The 20,041-nt window shown below is 43.8% G+C and overlaps 1 protein-coding gene across 3 annotated transcripts in view; it reads right to left on the bottom strand.

Moving 5' to 3' along the window:
* The window catches only part of MANBA (mannosidase beta), an 82,463-nt gene that overhangs the window by 55,042 nt on the left and 7,380 nt on the right, over positions 1 to 20,041 (bottom strand). For all 3 annotated transcript variants that reach the window (XM_073340809.2, XM_073340808.2, XM_073340810.2), the window contains exons 2-5: positions 7,952 to 8,046; positions 7,349 to 7,454; positions 4,419 to 4,589; positions 413 to 536 (exon numbers count right to left, since the gene is read on the bottom strand). In XM_073340809.2, the coding sequence (XP_073196910.2) occupies positions 413 to 536; positions 4,419 to 4,589; positions 7,349 to 7,454; positions 7,952 to 8,046 (496 nt within the window). The remainder of the gene's footprint in view (positions 1 to 412; positions 537 to 4,418; positions 4,590 to 7,348; positions 7,455 to 7,951; positions 8,047 to 20,041) is intronic.

The following is a 20,041-nucleotide window of genomic DNA, read 5'->3' on the forward strand; positions in this document are numbered from 1 at the left end:
AAATACTTCTGACACCGGTGCACGTGGTGAGCACGCACACTTATTGTGGAATACACATGAGCAATCACTCGAAGTTTAATGGAACACACAAGCTGGTGCAAAAGTAATGCTCCCGAACAACAGAACAGGACAGAGCTAAAATCATTATTATAAACCTAACACACATTTTTTTGATGCACTGCTGGTCTCTTTATGCAAAACAGAGTTTGCATTCTGGATTTTTAATAATTTTACCATTATTATTTATATTTCAGTAGTGAGATCTGGACTCCATTGTACTCAGCACTGTCCATACAAACAACAAAAGAACAGTTTTTATGTTCCTATTCCAGTGTACTAAGTAACTGAACTTAGAATAAGAATGCTGTATTTCTCAAGTGAAACAATAAAGGGCAATATCACCATGACTTACCATAGCTGGGGGTCAAAGTGAAGTAGATCAGGTGACAAAGGTTATAGGCTTCAATTCGAACATCTTTCCAAACTCCTTGAGTGGGAAAAGAGGGACCCCAGTCCCAACTGAACGAACATTGTTCCTGGAATACAGAAAGATGTATCGCAAGTATGTATTTTTCAGCAATGCCCCTCTGCCATGTACATTGGTCAAACTGGACAGTCTCTACATAAAAGAATAAATGGACACAAATCAGATGTCAAAAATTATAACATTCATAAACCAGTCGGAGAACACTTCAATCTCTCTGGTCACGCAATCACAGACATGAAGGTCGCTATCTTAAAACAAAAAAACTTCAAATCCAGACTCCAGCGAGAAACTGCTGAATTGGAATTCATTTGCAAATTGGATACTATTAATTTAGGCTTAAATAGAGACTGGGAGTTGCTAAGTCATTATGCAAGGTAGCCTATTTCCCCTTGTTTTTTCCTACCCCCCCCCCAGACGTTCTGGTTAAACTTGGATTTAAACTTGGAGAGTGGTCAGTTTGGATGAGCTATTGCCAGCAGGAGAGTGAGTTTGTGTGTGTGTGTATGTCCCCGGGAAAAAAAAAAGGGGGGGGGTGAGAAAGCCTGGATTTGTGCTGGACATGGCCCACCTCGATTACCATGCACATTGTAGGGAGAGTCGTCACTTTGGATGAGCTATTACCAGCAGGAGAGTGAGTTTGTGTGTGTATGGGGGTGGGGGGGGGTGAGAAAACCTGGATTTGTGCTGGACATGGCCCACCTTGATTATCATGCACATTGTAGGGAGAGTGGTCACTTTGGATGAGCTATTACCAGCAGGATAGTGAGTTTGTGTGTGTGGTTTTTGGAGGGGGGTGAGAGAACCTGGATTTGTGCAGGAAATGGCCCACCTTGATTATCATGCACATTGTGAAGAGAGTTGTCACTTTGGATGGGCTATTACCAGCAGGAGAGTGAGTTTGTGTGTGGGGGGGTGGAGGGTGAGAAAACCTGGATTTGTGCTGGAAATGGCCCAACTTGATGATCACTTTAGATAAGCTATTACCAGCAGGACAGTGGGGTGGGAGGAGGCATTGTTTCATGATCTCTGTGTGTATATAATGTCTGCTGCAGTTTCCACGGTATGCATCCGATGAAGTGAGCTGTAGCTCACGAAAGCTCATGCTCAAATAAATTGGTTAGTCTCTAAGGTGCCACAAGTACTCCTTTTCTTTTTGCGAATACAGACTAACACGGCTGTTACTCTGAAATTTTTCACATAGGAACTGTTATTGTTCCAGACAATAAACAGACTCTTTATAAAAATTATCTACTGTATCTAAACAAAATATTCCTATACACCAAATAAAAAGTTCTCCAATTTCCAATAACTCAAGAAGAATGTACAGTATCTTTTCCTTACCCCTTGGCTAAATTCTGCTGAGAGTTAAAACCATACAAAATCAGTGGGAGAGCAAAATCAGACCTGCCCCTTCCCTTAAAAAATAATAATAATAAAAAAAAAAACCAGCAAAAAATTCAATAGCAGCAGATCAGCAGTTACTCTCAAAACAGTTCTGACTTATCCACAGTCTTAAGGTCAACCTTTAATTTTAAATGTAAGAGACAAAGAAAGAAATAGCACATTGATGGATAAAGGTGTTTACAATAATTTAAAGGGACACTATCAACCTAAATATCACAGGAGTATGAAAACGTTATGTCTACTATTGTTACCAGTAACACAGACTGGTGTAACTGAAAGAGATTAGAGATTCAGTGTGTTTGTTTGGTGCGTTTTGTGTATAATTAGGTTCACTCTTTCTCCCTTTTGTTTTCATGGTTCTTTCATACAGCAACAGGAAGACGACCAAAAAAAAAAAACAAACCAAAAAAACCCACATATTTAAAAAATAGGAAAATGTCATTGTGACTACACACATTGGCAGAATTAAATACTCATGGCCAAGCATAGCACCTGAAACTACATTCAATTTATTTTTAAAAACTGACTAGATTTTTAGTCTTAAAGGGATGCTGTTGACATCTATTGAGCTGACCTTTAAGCTCCACAACGTCCTCCCCCTCGTGCAAATACAATAGATCTTGTTAAAGTCCTGTACAGTGACCTACCACTCTAAATTTAGAGACCAATAATTTTCAGCTGAAGCATACTAATTTTGGCAAGCAACAGCGTGTTAGTCAAGCCTATTCCCTGCACCACAGGAGTCGGCTTGCGTGTCTATCAAGTTGCAAAAGCTTCTTCTAGGAAGAAAGCAATGAACCAATTTCAAATTTAACAGCAGGGACAACCAGTTCTTAGAAAACAGTCCTGGCTGGGAACAGTCTTTTTCTTTTTAAAAACTGTATCACTGATAGACCTTCAGGGTTCATTAATATAATCCCTTATATTTTCACTAGCTATTGTAGAAAGCCAACATCTTAAAGTATTAAAAGGTACATTTTCAGTGTGGGCTTGGGGTGATTCAGCCACAAGACTCCCATGAAGATCTAGATGAGTTTAACATTCCTAATACTGAACCTCATACACATATACATAGCGTCCCATGACTTTACAATGGTGAGACTCAAACGAACTTTTAAAATGTTGTGTTTATTTACTTTCAAATGTGGCAGCTCTGCTGTTATACCCATATGTTTGAAATGCAAACCGTTTTAGGAAACATTCCAAGCAATCTGCAAGTAGAGAAATGAAATGCCTTTGAGGATAAAAATCACTAAGGGTACTTTCCACAAGTCTTACGAGTTTAAATATATAGCCCAGCAAGTATAAAAATCATTCCTCGCAATTTCACCTCTATAAATAGGACTACAGCTGTTCAAGCTCCTTCCCCTCCAGCCTGATTTCTAACAAACATATGGACTCTGCAGAATTAAACAACTCTCCAAGTTTTAATTAACCTTTATGATACAAGTGAACCCCCTATGCTTCCCCCCACTTAGGTATCAAATTCAACCATAGCAAGGATAATCAAGGTGGGCCCAGAGACTAGTGTTTAGTTCTGCTATAGTTCTAACTGCAATCCGTAGGGATTGTAATGTCTTCTTCAGCCCCAAGGAGAGAAGGCAACAGAGTGCTTTGGGGAACCAGGCACCAAGCCCTCTGTTGACAGGTTCCAGAGGAATTACATTCAGTTACAGGTCAAAGGATTCTGGGCATGTTGTTTGAGGTAATTGAAAATGGAGGATCTGCAGGTCTCTGTTGAGAATACAGGGAGCACTTAGCAGGGAAGGCATTTAAACTGTGACAAACCAACAAAAGAAAGGCAATTCTGAAACTTGTTATTTTCCCAGTTGTGCCTCCTTACCGCAAGGCTCTTTCAGAACAGCATGAGATCCTACACAGAAGATATTCTGCCATAGGTAGTTATAACAGTGTGAACTAAAGACTTACAGTTTTCCATCTTTGGTAGGTTTGTTCTAGTCTGTAATTTTAACTTAATACATATTTATATATATCTATATCTCCATCACACTTCACAACAACACCTTAAGATGAAAGTGGGCTCTCCGTTAGATAACTCTTGTCGGTACATGCCAGAGCGGCGCAGTATAAATAGCACAGCACATGAGCAATGAAAAACACTCACAAAGCTGCTTGGCTGAGATTTTCTATAGCCTTGGCAATAAACTCTGGCACTCAGAACAGCTAGCTATTGTCATTATTCCTTGCTAAACTCACCTAGTTGATAGATTGATAGTAACTACACAATCTGCCCCCCACAGAAACACCCTTCTGGCTGTCAGTCTGCTTGCTGACATCTTGACAAAGATAACCTTTTAAAAATTCTTGTCACACAGATAGCTACCCTGGCCTTTTTATGCCTCTTACAGATTAGATCTACATTTTGGACTATGGGATTTTTGTGCTATGAAAAATATGCCCTAGTTATGAAATTACATCACAGGTTTCAGAATGCATTTATTATGACGGTACATTGTGCATTCCTGCATCCAAGCCTCTAGTCACATACACATGATCTTGCTCTTACCTTTCTGATGAAATTAACATGGCACTCCCCTTTCTGCACAGGTGGAGGGCACTGTGGAGGCACACTGTATGCTCTGTGAGATCTGCTCTGCTCTGCTGCATATGAAATGGCTGATAAGAAACGGACCTCAATAAAATTGACCTCCTTGATCACACTGGTAATATCAAAGCTCTGCACCAGGAAAAAACAAAAACAAAACGATATACCACTGAAATTTAGCTGTGAGCTTTATAAAGATTGGCATATTCCTTTTCAACTATATAGATATTATTTGAATATGTTTGTGAACTAGTCTCTACAGGTTGCAGGACTGAAGGAAAAGAGAATTGGAATACTTCTCAAACTAAGCGAAAAGGCACACTAAGTCCTGCACGTAGCTCTCTCTGGGCAAACCCCTCAGCCCCATTGCAGTCAATGGGAGTCTATGGGTCTGGCTATGTAGCCCGCAGAAGTAAGCCTCCCAGCCCAGGTTGACAGATTTGAGCTAGCACTCTAAACATAGCTAGGCAGACAACACTTTGAAGATGTAGCTTGGGCTGTGAAGCATGGGGTTGGTAGGTGAGCTTCAGAGCCTGATTTTAGGTAGACTGAGTACTCAGCTGAACCTTATACAATCCTCTGCTGTCAAGGCATAGTATGGTTCCCCATCCCTCCACTCCATTCTCTAAAATGTAGATACACTGTCATCTCTGGACTGAGCAAAGAACTCTCCGTAGGACTTATTCATTGACCTGTTAGACCCGGGGCGGGCAAACTATGGCCCGGGGGCACATCTGGCCCTCCAGACATTTTAAACTGGCCCTCGAGCTCCCGCTGGGGAGTGGGGTCAGGGGCTTGCCCCAATCTGCGCGGCTCCTGGAAGCAGTGGCATGTCCCCCTCTGGCTCCTAAGCATAGGGACAGCCAGGGGGCTCTACACCCTGCCCCTACCCCAAGCGCCACCCCGGAGCTCCCATTGGCCCTGAACCACAGCCAATGGGAGCTGCAGGGGCAGCGCCTGCAGACAGGGCGGCGCACAAAGCCGCCTGGCTGCGCCTCAGCGTAGGAGTCGGAGGAGGGACATGGTGCTGTTTCTGGGAGCTGCTTAAGGTAAGCGCCGCCCACAGCCTCCCCCCTGTTCCCCTTCCGCATCTCTGCCCCAGCCCTGATCCTCCCCCTCCCCCGCCCTCTGAACCTCTCGGTCCCAGCCCAGAGCACCCTCCTGCACCCCCAACCCCTCATCCCCAGCCCTACCTCAGAGCCCATACCCCCAGCCGAGCCCTCCTGTACCCCAACCTCCAATTTTGTGAGCATTCATGGCCTACCATACAATTTCCATACCCAGATGTGGCCCTCGGGCCAAAATGTTTACCCACCACTATGTTAGACCCGCCTCTATTTGTGGATGGACAGAAAGGCACATATTTAGTTTTAAAACTCTTATGCTCTCACCACTATACCCACCCCTCAATTTAATTTCACCTGGTAAAATGAAGATTTCAGTTGGTTGATATTAGTGTTCTGTCCACACCATTCGTTTGTGGCATGCCTGCTATTTGTTCTTGAATTTCTACCAAGCAGAAGTGCCCTTGCCCCTCTCCTCAATCAGCAGCCACTGTCCTTGACCAGGCAGCAGACCACCACCCAACAAATTACAACATAAGCAACCTCCACAGAATAGATTTACCACTCAAGTGTTTTACAAATGGAGCCACTGAATAGAGTAACTGCCAGAGTCATGAAATCCTTGACTCTGTCCTAGTCAGTTCAATTCTACTTTACGCAGTCACTTCACAAAGCAGATGCTACTAGTGGCCTACCAAAATGAAGATCCAGAAATAAATACTGAATAATACTACTTTGCAATTCTACAGCATCTCCCATCTGTAAACTGTTTTGACACCTCCAACATTAACTAAACTGTCACAGCACCCCTGTGAAAGAGAGAAGAATTAATATTCCTATTTCACAGGTGGGAAACTGAGGCACAAAAAGGCTATTTGATTTGTTCCAGGTCATGCAAGTCTTGGGCAAAGCCAGGAACAGAATCCAGATCTCCTGAGTCCCAGTTCTGTGCTTCAGCCACAAGACCCTCTTTTCTCTAAAGCCATGAAGGTAAATGTTGAGACATGAAGAAACTAAGGATCTCTGTGTGGCTCAGTTCCCCATCTATAAAATGGAGATGGGCTTTCCTTTTTCACAGTCTTTGTCTGTTTGTCTATTTATACTATTTATACTCTTTGGAGCAGGGACTGTGTTTTACTAAGTGTTTGTATAGGACCTAGCACAACCTTATAATTGAAATCTACAAAATTATTTAGTACAATTATGGCAATCCTAAAAAAGGTCTGTGACTATTTAGTACCTGATCCTGACATACTGATACAGACTAGGATCAAAGAGACAACACAATGACATCAAAAGGCCTGGGAATTTAGATACTCTATTAGAATGAAAGAACAAAAGAAAGAAACTGCAGAAAAACATTTATAAGTAAGCTGTACACTGCATGCATTTACACTTCAGCATTCACATGTAAAGCAGCAGCATTCTAATACCAATTAATAAGCAGATTTACAGCTAATATAACTGATTTAAACTTAGAGCTGTGACAGTTCCCAAGAAGCAGGACTCATATCATTAGGTAAACTGTTCCTCTTGCCATACTTCTTCTAGATTACAACATGAAATGTTCTTCTCTAGGCCTGATCCTGCTCCCACTGGGAAGCCAGTGCACCTCCCCTTCCCAGCAATGAGGTGGCTTTCTGTATGGCTCTCAGATAAAGACATTTCAAACCCTATGATATATTATCAAGTCTAGTCCACTATATTTTACTCTGGACTGAACACATTGGGGGTATTATTGTGTACTGGTCGAGGTACGAACCACTTGGCAGAAAAGTGCTTTGAGACAACTATAGAATTGCCTTTAGAAATACCAGCATTACTCACATATCTGTTGAACATGTTGTCCGTTCTCCCAACAGTGACATTATTGATCAGGATTTGTGCTACTGTATCTACTCCCTCGAAAACCAAATTCACTTTCTGCCATTTGCTATGAATGATGACACAGGAATGTAAAATTATTAGGGTACTTTGAATTAACTACACATGGAGAGAGTCAATACTGAAATCTATGTCCCCAGTATCCTAAATAGCAGCTGTTTCAATGGGTTACAGAAATACTTTCCACAGTGTAACCATCTTTATAATTTCAAATTAAAATGACAGCTGACATGGATCAGACTCACAATACAGCACAACATCCCATGTCCAATAGATATCAGATGTGTGGCTGCTTGCTTCCTATCAGCTTTATTATTGCCCTTCAGCAGTTTGGAATTTGTACATCATTTTTTGACAATGGGGAAAAAAAATCTTGAAAAAGAAAAAGAAACCCACTAAGTGACATTTAGCAACAGGCTGCTTGAAGCTTATATCCCATTACAGAATTTGGTTTATTACATCTGAAAGTAATCGGTGGATTTGGGGCTGACTGCTTAGCAAACATTTCTGCATGGAAGATAACATAAAACTATTCTTATTGCGTACCTGATATCAAAAGGGGCTTTGAATGTCCTGCTGTAAGTCCAATTATCCAAGGAGATCCATCTGTAGGCCAGGTCATTAAACCTATAGTAAGGATCCTATTGATAGACGAACAAAAAACATTGCAGTGTTACACAAATAAAATGAATACTGTTATCTAGTAGGTGAGTCATTTTCAGATATTCTGCAAGTGCACAATCCAATTATCTTAATTTGGTTAGCTTTAGGAGCTCAGATATTTCTTCCGCTTCTGAAGTGATATGTGAAAGCAACAGCTTTAGAACATTTTGACAGTAACTACATATAGGTTAAATTAAATTCTGCTTGCTGTACTCATGTTTAGAAGTAAGGGGAGCAGGATTTGGCCCTTGTAATGCTGAGCTGGAAACAGAAAGAATTCAACAGAGGTAGCAATTCAAAAGGAGAGAGAGAGTAGCAGAACAACCACCACCACAATGACAGAGCATAGGGGACAGACGAGATCATAAGGGCCAGGGAAATAGAATCTTCAGACCTCTAGAAACTACAGCGAAAAAACCTGTACGGTTTTAAATATCAGCAACATCCCCAGAAATCCACACCTATCACTCCTGATATGACACGAATATATTCCACTGTTATATTAGGGAAGGGAAAAGTGGAAACACATTTTGGTTAGTTGAGTAAAATTAAAATGTCTACCTCTGTTCTTCCCCCCAAAAGACAGTTATGTGAGAACCTCACTGTAATTATAACAAATGTGCTATTTTCCTTTTTGTCATACCGCTCACTCAAGAATTATAAGCACATTCCTTACAACTCATTCCCACTCCCTTTTCCTTGATGTTCCTTTCCTTATGTTGGGTCACTTTGTACCTCACCTAGACTGCAAACAACTCAGGGCAGGTGTGTGGACCTGATACTCCACTGCCTTGCACCTTGTGCAGCCACTCACACCTGGAAAAAGTGAGTGTCAGTGAGGAAGTCTGACTCTTTGGTAGCATTTTACCTCCACTTTGCACAGATGTAGATGGTAGTGCAGGGCCCGGTCCTCTACTTGTCAGTAAAACACTACACACAATGGCCCTGAAGAAATAATAGTAACAATGATATATTAAGGGCCCAATCCTGCAACCCTTACTCCTGCAAGTAGCCCCACTGAAGTCTGTGGGACTACCCAAATGAACTAGTAGAAGAGTTGCAAGAGTGGAACCCAGCTCATAAAAAGTCTCACTGTGGTGTCTGAACATGAGTAAGATGTTTATGTCAGACAGTTCAGTGTGTATATCAGAGGCACCTACTGAGACAGCATCTCATCTTTCTCCAGCAATTTCTCAGCTGAATTGGTTTCCTAAAACAAATAGCTGTAGATTCTGCTGATGTACTTTACCCAAAGCTTAGCTGGAAAGAGCACAGAGGCAACAAGACTCACTACGTAACATTAGAAGCTTTCTAGAATGTTAAGAGTTATTCCTGGGGCCTGAATGCCCAGATTCAAACTGAGAGAAAGAAAATTTGGTCAGTCCTTTTATTTTCCTTGCTGCAACTCAATTTTTCTCATCTCGTATGTCAGTATCAATATTAATAGTCCTTCTGCACTCAGATTTCTTTGAAGGGGCTCTTCTTGTATCCCTTTTACAACATATAAGGCTAGATTGTGTGATATACACACAGTCTTGTGTTGGGCACAGAAGAGTCACAGCACCTGAGGGAACACCAGGAGAGGATATGTCTCAAGTAATATATTCTCTTCTGGAGCCTCCCAGCAGGACATGCGCTACTTCATGGGACTGTGCAGAGGGTAGGGCATGGCCCTGCCTCCTTGCTACCCCCTCTCAGGCAATTTGTTTGCCAGGGAGAGTAAGCAGCAAGCAGGAACTGCTATTGTGACTGTCCCTCGTGCAGGCCATACAAGTGTGGAGGCCTTCTCCTGTAGCACATCTCTGATCACAATCTGGCTCAGGCTAAGAAGGATGCCTATTGATGTGCACCAGGGACATGTCTTACTGCTTTCAAATGTGAAAGATCAGCAAGCAAGCTTTTGAGGGAGACTACCAGACCTGAACCACATCCGATTTGGAGTGCTCTATTGTGTTATTCATCACTTTGTCATCTTTAAAGGGGCAATACCAAGTTAAAATAACATTACACACACAAAACTACCTCCTTACCTGTGTATTGACAACATTTAACATTCTAAAAACTTTTCAAAACCCTAGAGTCTGGTCATTTCCTTGAAATAAATGTGCATAGGGAACACCCTCTCCAATATTTGGACCTGGCGCTGCTGAAGCAGAAAGCTGGAGGAAGACAGGATGGGACAGGGAGTTTGTGCATTACTTTCCTCCCACAAAGACCTACTTGGCACCTGAAAAGTGTTATCCAGAAAAAGACGTAGTTGGTTTCTGGCCCCCACTCCATCCTCTTCAATGGAGACTCCAGGAAGAGGAAGTGCTGGCAAAACAGTGCCAGGGGAGCCACACAGATTGGGAGTTAAAAGAAGGCAAGTGCTTCACAGCTGGTGTAGAAACATCCACATAGATACCCCGGCCTCCTGAAGATTCTGGGGCTCTGTGGGTTCAGGGTCAGAGGGCAAATCCTTATTTATCTATGTTTATTTGGGTGGAAGGGAGAAGATCTAGTATTCCCAGAACTATTTGCCAGTTAAGCAATTTGTTGTCTTTCTGCACTTCTCAGTTTATTCACTCAAACTAAACAAGTCGGTTTTGTTTATTATCAACACAATGCTGCTCTGCAGGTAGCTCAAAACGTTTTCCCGCAAACGTTCCCTCAAATAAAAACCAGTGAATTCTAAATTGTGCCTGTATTCACATCTCTTCATGTTCACTTTCCATTACTGTTTTAGTGATGGAGTTTCCTGGCAGGAATGCTCATAGGAACAAAGAGCTTTAAGCAGAGATCAGAAAACATTCACAAATAAGGTCCGAAAATCTTTGGAGTTTTCAAGAACAGGTTGAACAAAAACCTATCAGGCATGTTCTAGGTTTACTTGGTCCTGCCTCAGCACAGGAGGCTGGGCTTGATGATCTCTTGAGGTCCCTTCCTATGATTTCTATAATTCTGTGTATAAACACTAGCAATTGCACTCAAAATTTGATCTAAGAATTATGCTCAGCCAATCTGAGTATAGAAAAATACCACATGACCTACATGTTCTATCATAACTATCCAACACATCACATTTTGGATATCAAATATAACGAACTGCAAGTGAACAATCTTAAGATCAATAATAATTCATGTAAGCAAATAATTTTAAACAAATAGATTCAAGAAAATAGCAAAAGGCTCACAAACATTAGAGGCTCAATTCAGCACAAATGATGTATTAATTACTCAGCTGCAGACACAGAAGGGGATGTTTATATCTGAATAGTCTGGTCTTAATTTTATTTGGTGTACATTGCAGGAAGCAATTTATATTATCAGCTTTTGTAAAACCTTTAACAAAAAATAAAGCTTGGGCCAAAACTACATGGCAATGATCCCTTCAATTACAGGAGCATATGTAGTGTACTGATGAGCAGATTTTTTCATGCAGTTTTATGCGTCCATGCATGTGTGCACACATGCACGTGCGGTCTGAAGCCCGATGCCATCAATGTCACTTTCTAGATAGTTTAAACATGCTGCAGTTCAAATCAGTTTTCCGCCCAGAACAGCAATTACTAGCTCAAGATTATTTCATTTGTTCATCCAAAACTTCTTTCAATGATCAATTCTGCCCCATTGCTTTGGTTGATTATAGCATCATGTCCTAGGCCTGAGAAAACCCACATTAAGGAACTTGTTGGATCAGGAAACAGAACCCACAGAACTCCACTTGATAGTGACCAAAGATTGCTACCACTGGATGACTGTACAGCATCTTACCTGAAGTGAGTTGGTGTTCCATTTCCTAGTAATTATAGTAATTTTGTTGCCTGGCCTTTGGCTGGAGAGCTCTTTGTGCAATGTCAAAAAGTTCTTTTCATTTGATTCCACCAACCACATCCATATCCAATAAATTTCGAGCCTTCCTCATGTTTCTTAAAGATGATGTGTGAATTTTTTTAAACTGATTTTGAACCCAGAAGATATTTTGTTCATTTGAATTTTTGCTATTTAGTTTTTTGAGGGTGTGGTTTGTTTTGTTTTATGTTACTTTGGAACTAACAGGAATGTTGTCTCGTCATCCTATCATCTACTGGAGGACGTCCTGGGGGTCTCAGAGTAGTATATTGTTAGCTTTCACACATTATTGAAGGAGTGAAGGTGTTGAGTGACACCTTGTCTCCAGAACGTTTAATAGTAAGTGAAGACGGTTTTCACAAAAATCAAACAGTTTTAAACAGTATGACTAAAAATCCTTTCCCCTCTCAACTGCACTGAAGTCCTGGAAGGGCATCATTTCACTAACTCTTTAGCCATCGTAGTGCCTTTCAGGTTAGACAGGATCTGAACTTCAAATATAACAAACAAGTAGGAAAAACCCACAGGTTTGCTTTTTTTGGGGGAAGGGAGGGGTGGAAATCAAGCCTTCTTTATACATTATAAAAAATAAAAGGGGACACAAAAACATTTTTTTCCTTTGAAGGTCACGTTTAAGTCTAGGAAATAGCCAAAATCTCATAGCTTGTCTTTATTATAGAAGCAGAATATAGGCTCTAAACTTTTGCCCCTCTCCCGGTTCTGACAGATCTTTACAATACAGTTGATAGAATAAAACGCACCTATAAGTATATTTTATTTCATATCTTTCTAATTTTTGTTGAGTGCAAGCCTGATCCAATGCTCTTTGAAGTAAACAGAAGTGGAATTTGGCAGAGGCCGTAAGAAAGCAAAAATGACTACTATATATTTTCTATTGCTTGTCTCCTCCAGATGGTTACACTGATTTTTGATTCCTCCCTGTAATACAATTCTTGTATTTCATTATATATTCCTTGTGATTTAAACAAAAATAATGAAAAACATAAGTAGGTGTCTTTTCTATTGCAATAGTTTTGCTGTGATGCAATTTGAAACTGCTTTGCATGTTCACATTACATAAACTCATTTTGCAATAGTATTTTATGTGGAATACAGTAAGAGAATTCCACTGAAGGTAGGTTTTCAGAGAACATTGCTGTCATAGAAGAACACAAACATGTAGAACATGAATTGTCACTACATCAAACTTCAAGGTGTTCTCATTTTCAACACCTTCTGAAACAATGGAAGTCACATTCCTAGCATATTTATCTACACCCAGAGATACCTTAATTTCTGTTTCAGAGTAGCAGCCGTGTTAGTCTCTATTCGCAAAAAGAAAAGGAGGACTTGTGGCACCTTAGAGACTAACCAATTTATTTGAGCATAAGCTTTCGTGAGCTACAGTTCACTTCATCGGATGCATTCAGTGGAAAATACAGTGGGGAGATTTATATACATAGAGAACATGAAACAATGGGTGTTATCATACACACTGTAACGAGAGTGATCACTTAATCAAGATCAAGGTGGGTCATTTCCAGCAGTTGACAAGAACGTCTGAGCCCTGGTCTACACTAGGACTTTAGGTCGAATTTAGCAGCGTTAAATCGATGTAAACCTGCACCCGTCCACACAATGAAGCCCTTTATTTCGACTTAAAGGGCTCTTAAAATCGATTTCCTTACTCCACCCCTGACAAGTGGATTAGCGCTTAAATCGACGTTCCCGGCTCGAATTTGGGGTACTGTGGACACAATTCGATGGTATTGGCCTCCGGGAGCTATCCCAGAGTGCTCCATTATGACCGCTCTGGACAGCACTCTCAACTCAGATGCACTGGCCAGGTAGACAGGAAAAGAACCGCGAACTTTTGAATCTCATTTCCTGTTTGGCCAGCGTGGCAAGCTGCAGGTGACCATGCAGAGCTCATCAGCACAGGTGACCATGATGGAGTCCCAGAATCGCAAAAGAGCTCCAGCATGGACTGAACGGGAGGTACGGGATCTGATCGCTGTATGGGGAGAGGAATCTGTGCTATCAGAACTCCGTTCCAGTTTTCGAAATGCCAAAACCTTTGTCAAAATCTCCCAGGGCATGAAGGACAGAGGCCATAACAGGGACCCGAAGCGGTGCCGCATGAAACTGAAGGAGCTGAGGCAAGCCTACCAGAAAACCAGAGAGGCGAACAGCCGCTCTGGGTCAGAGCCCCAAACATGCCGCTTCTATGATGAGCTGCATGCCATTTTAGGGGGTTCAGCCACCCCTACCCCAGCCGTGTTGTTTGACTCCTTCAATGGAGATGGAGGCAATACGGAAGCAGGTTTTGGGGACGAAGAAGATGATGATGAGGAGGAGGTTGTAGATAGCTCACAGCAAGCAAGCGGAGAAACCGGTTTTCCCGACAGCCAGGAACTGTTTCTCACCCTAGACCTGGAGCCAGTACCCCCCGAACCCACCCAAGGCTGCCTCCTGGACCCAGCAGGCGGAGAAGGGACCTCTGGTGAGTGTACCTTTTAAAATGCTATACATGGTTTAAAAGCAAGCATGTGAAAGGATTACTTTGCCCTGGCATTTACGGTTCTCCTAGATGTAGTCCTAAAGCCTTTGCAAAAGGTTTCTGGGGAGGGCAGCCTTATTGCGTCCTTCATGGTAGGACACTTTACCACTCCAGGCCAGTAACACGTACTCGGGAATCATTGTAGAACAAAGCATTGCAGTGTATGTTTGCTGGCATTCAAACAACATCCGTTCTTTATCTCTCTGTGTTATCCTCAGGAGAGTGAGATATCATTCAGGGTCACCTGGTTGAAATAGAGTGCTTTTCTTCAGGGGACACTCAGAGGAGCCCATTTCTGCTGGGCTGTTTGCCTGTGACTAAACAGAAATGTTCCCCGCTGTTAGCCACAGGGAGGGGGGAAGGTCGAGGGGGTAGTCACGCGGTGGGAGGAGGCAAAATGCGACCTTGTAACGAAAGCACATGTGCTATGTATGTAATGTTAACAGCAAGGTTTACCCTGAAAGAGTGTAGGCACTGTTTTATAAAATGTGTCTTTTTAAATACCGCTGTCCCTTTTTTTTTCTCCACCAGCTGCATGTGTTTCAATGATCACAGGATCTTCTCCTTCCCAGAGGCTAGTGAAGCTTAGAAAGAAAAAAAAACGCACTCGCGATGAAATGTTCTCCGAGCTCATGCTGTCCTCCCATACTGACAGAGCACAGACGAATGCGTGGAGGCAAATAATGTCAAAGTGCAGGAAAGCACAAAATGACTGGGGAGGAGAGGTGGCGGGCTGAAGAGAGTAAGTGGCAGGCTGAAGACAGGGCTGAAGCTCAAACGTGGCGGCAGCGTGATGAGAGGAGGCAGGATTCAATGCTGAGGCTGCTGCAGGACCAAACCAGTATGCTCCAGTGTATGGTTGAGCTGCAGCAAAGGCAGCTGGAGCACAGACTGCCACTGCAGCCCCCCTGTAACTAACCGCCCTCCTCCCCAAGTTCCATAGCCTCCACACCCAGGCGCCCAAGAACGTGGTGGGGGGGCCTCCGGCCAACCAGCCACTCCACCACAGAGGATTGCCCAAAAAAAAGAAGGCTGGCATTCAATAAATTTTAAAGTTGTAAACTTTTAAAGTGCTGTGCTTAAAGTGCTGTGTGGCATTTTCCTTCCCTCCTCCACCACCCCTCCTGGGCTACCTTGGTAGTCATCCCCCTATTTGTGTGATGAATGAATAAAGAATGCATGAATGTGAAGCAACAATGACTTTATTGCCTCTGCAAGCGGTGATTGAAGGGAGGAGGGGCGGGTGGTTAGCTTACCGGGAAGTAGAGTGAACCAAGGGGCGGGGGGTTTCATCAAGGAGAAACAAACAGAACTTTCACACCGTAGCCTGGCCAGTCATGAAACTGGTTTTCAAAGCTTCTCTGATGCGTACCGCGCCCTCCTGTGCTCTTCACACCGCCCTGGTGTCTGGCTGCGCGTAACCAGCAGCCAGGCGATTTGCCTCAACCTCCCACCCCGCCATAAACGTCTCCCCCTTACTCTCACAGATATTGTGGAGCACACAGCAAGCAGTAATAACAGTGGGAATATTGGTTTCGCTAAGGTCTAAGCGAGTCAGTAAACTGCGCCAGCGCGCCTTTAAACGTCCAAATGCACATTCTACCACCATTCTGCACTTGCTCAGCCTGTAGTTGAACAGCTCCTGACTACTGTCCAGGCTGCCTGTGTACGGCTTCATGAGCCATGGCATTAAGGGGTAGGCTGGGTCCCCAAGGATACATGTAGGCATTTCAACATCCCCAACAGTTATTTTCTGCTCTGGGAATAAAGTCCCTTCCTGCAGCTTTTGAAACAGACCAGAGTTCCTGAAGATGCGAGCATCATGCATCTTTCCCGGCCATCCCACGTTGATGTTGGTGAAACGTCCCTTGTGATCCACCAGAGCTTGCAGCACTATCGAAAAGTACCCCTTGCGGTTTATGTACTCGGCGGCTTGGTGCTCCGGTGCCAAGATAGGGATATGGGTTCCATCTATAGCCCCACCACAGTTAGGGAATCCCATTGCAGCAAAGCCATCCACTATGACCTGCACATTTCCCAGGGTCACTACCCTTGATATCAGCAGATCTTTGATTGCGTGGGCTACTTGCATCACAGCAGCCCCCACAGTAGATTTGCCCACTCCAAATTGATTCCCAACTGACCGGTAGCTGTATGGCGTTGCAAGCTTCCACAGGGCTATCGCCACTCGCTTCTCAACTGTGAGGGCTGCTCTCATCTTGGTATTCATGCGCTTCAGGGCAGGGGAAAGCAAGTCACAAAGTTCCATGAAAGTGCCCTTACGCATGCGAAAGTTTCGCAGCCACTGGGAATCGTCCCAGACCTGCAAAACTATGCGGTCCCACCAGTCTGTGCTTGTTTCCCGAGCCCAGAATCGGCGTTCCACAGCATGAACCTGCCCCATTAGCACCATGATGCATGCATTGGCAGGGCCCATGCTTTCAGAGAAATCTGTGTCCATGTCCTGATCACTCACGTGACCGCGCTGACGTCGCCTCCTCGCCCGGTATCGCTTTGCCAGGTTCTGGTGCTGCATATACTGCTGGATAATGCGTGTGGTGTTTAATGTGCTCCTAATTGCCAAAGTGAGCTGAGCGGCCTCCATGCTTGCCTTGGTATGGCGTCCGCACAGAAAAAAGGCGCGGAACGATTGTCTGCCGTTGCTCTGACGGAGGGAGGGGCGACTGACGACACAGCTTACAGGATTGGGTTCAGGGAGCTAAAATCAACAAAGGGGGTGCCTGTACATCAAGGAGTATTTCAGGCAGGACTGCACGGAGGGTTCCAATAAGAAATGGTGCACTTAAGTTATCGTTGTTATTGGAACAAGGAGGTTAGCCTGGCCTCTGATTGATACATGGCTAGATTTACCTCGCTGCACCTTCTCTGTGAGTGACTGCAGTGTGACCTAGAGGAATGAGTCCCCTAGACAGGGGAGGAGGCAAATGAGTACAAAACAAATCTGGTCTATTTCTTGTTTTGACCCACTCCATCTATCTTTTACATCTTTGGCTGGCAGCAGATGGTGCAGAAGGACTGCATGCCATCCACATCTCATGGCTGCCTGGCAGAAGATGGTACAGTACGACTGCTAGCCATCCTCATCTCTTGCCTGCCTGGCAGAAGATGGTACAGTACGACTGCTAGCCATCCTCATCTCTTGCCTGCCTGGCAGAAGATGGTACAGTACGACTGCTAGCAGTCCGTATCGCCTGCCCGCTCACCATAAGATGGTTCAATAGGACTGACTGCAGGACTAAAGAGAATGACCTGGTCAAGTCACTCCAAATTTAGTCCCTGCGCCCATGTCTGCCCAGGCGCTCCCAGCCGACGTGGCCAGGAGCACCTCGGACATGACGATGACAGCTACCAGTCCTACTGTACCATCTGCTGCCACAAGGCAAGGGGTTGCTGCTACTGTGTAGCAATGCCGTACCGCGTCTGCCAGCACCCAGGAGACATAGGTGACGGTTACCTGAGCGGGCTCCATGCTTGCCGTGGTATGGCGTCTGCACAGGTAACTCAGGAAAAAAGGCGCAAAACGATTGTCTGCCCTTGCTTTCACGGAGGGAGGGAGGGAACGGGGGCCTGACGATATGTACCCAGAACCACCCGCGACAATGTTTTAGCCCCATCAGGCATTGGGATCTCAACCCAGAATTCCAATGGGCAGCGGAGACTGCGGGAACTGTGGGATAGCTACCCACAGTGCAACGCTCCGGAAGTCGACTCTAGCCTCGGTACTGTGGAAGCGCTCCGCCGAGTTAATGCACTTAATGCACTTAGAGCATTTTCTGTGGGGGGACACACACTCGAATATATAAAACCGATTTCTAAAAAACCGACTTCTATAAATTCGACCTTATTCCGTAGTGTAGACATACCCTGAGGAACAGCGGGGGGAGGGGGGTGGAATAAACATGGGGAAATAGTTTTACTTTGTGTAATGACCCATCCACTCCCAGTCTTTATTCAAGCCTAAATTAATTGTATCCAGTCTGCAAATTAATTCCAATTCAGCAGTCTCTCATTGGAGTCTGTTTTTGAAGTTTTTTTGTTGAAGAATTGCAACTTTTAGGTCTGTAATCGAGTGACCAAAGAGATTGAAGTGTTCTCCAACTGGTTTTTGAATGTTACAATTCCTGATGTCTGATTTGTGTCCATTTATTCTTTTACATAGAGACCGTCCAGTTTGGCCAATGTACATGGCAGAGGGGCATTGCTGGCACATGATGGTATATATCACATTGGTAGATGTGCAGGTGAACGAGCCTCTGATAGTGTGGCTGATGTGATTAGGCCCTGTGATGGTGTCCCCTGAATAGATATGTCGACCCAGTTGGCAACGGGCTTTGTTGCAAGGATAGGTTCCCGGGTTAGTGGTTCTGTTGTGTGGTGTGTGGTTGCTGGTGAGTATTTGCTTCAGGTTGGGGGGCAGTCTGTAAGCAAGGACTGGCCTGTCTCCCAAGATCTGTGAGAGTGATAGGTTTTCCTTCAGGATAGGTTTCAGAGTAGCAGCCATGTTAGTCTGTGTTCGCAAAAAGAAAAGGAGTACTTGTGGCACCTTATGCTCAAATAAATTTGTTAGTCTCTAAGGTGCCACAAGTACTCCTTTCCTTCAGGATAGGTTGTAGATCCTTGATGATGCATTGGAGAGGTTTCGGTTGGGGGCTGAAGGTGATGGCTAGTGGCATTCTGTTATTTAATTTGTTGTGCCTGTCCTGCAGTAGGTGACTTCTGGGTACTCTTCTGGCTCTGTCAATCTGTTTCTTCACTTCAGCAGGTGGGTATTGTAGTTGTAAGAATGCTTGATAGAGATCTTGTAGGTGGTTGTCTCTGTCTGAGGGGTTGGAGCAAATGCGGTTGTATCGTAGAGCTTGGCTGTAGACAACGGATCGGGTGGTCTGGCCTGTTTGAAAGCTGGAGGCATGTAGGTAGGAATAGCGGTCAGTTTCCGGTATAGGGTGGTGTTTATGTGACCATCGCTTATTAGCACCGTAGCGTCCAGGAAGTGGATCTCTTGTGTGGACTCGTCCAGGCTGAGGTTGATGGTGGGATGGAAATTGTTGAAATCATGGTGGAATTCCTCAAGAGCTTCTTTTCCATGGGTCCAGATGATGAAGATGTCATCAATGTAGCACAAGTAGAGTAGGGGCATTAGGGGACAAGAGCAGAGGAAGCGTTGTTCCAAGTCCGCCAAAAAACGTTGGCTTACTGTGGGGCCATACGGGTACCCATAGCAGTGCCACTGATTTGAAGGTATACATTGTCCCCAAATGTGAAATAGTTATGAAAAATAGTTCCCTCTCCACTCTCCTGCTGGTAATAACTCATCTTAAGTGATCACTCTCATTACATTGTGTATGGTAACACCCATTGTTTCATGTTCTCTATGTATATAAATCTCCCCACTGTATTTTCCACTGAATGCATCTGATGAAGTGAGCCGTAGCTGACGAAAGCTTATGCTCAAATACATTTGTTTGTCTCTAAGATGCCACAAGTACTCCTTTTCTTTTTAATTTCTGTGAAACGAATGCAGTCAGAACACCTATAAATTTTTCCAAAAGCCCATTTTCACA

Source organism: Lepidochelys kempii, chromosome 4, assembly GCF_965140285.1.
Source record: "Lepidochelys kempii isolate rLepKem1 chromosome 4, rLepKem1.hap1, whole genome shotgun sequence".
Taxonomy (NCBI): domain Eukaryota; kingdom Metazoa; phylum Chordata; order Testudines; family Cheloniidae; genus Lepidochelys; species Lepidochelys kempii.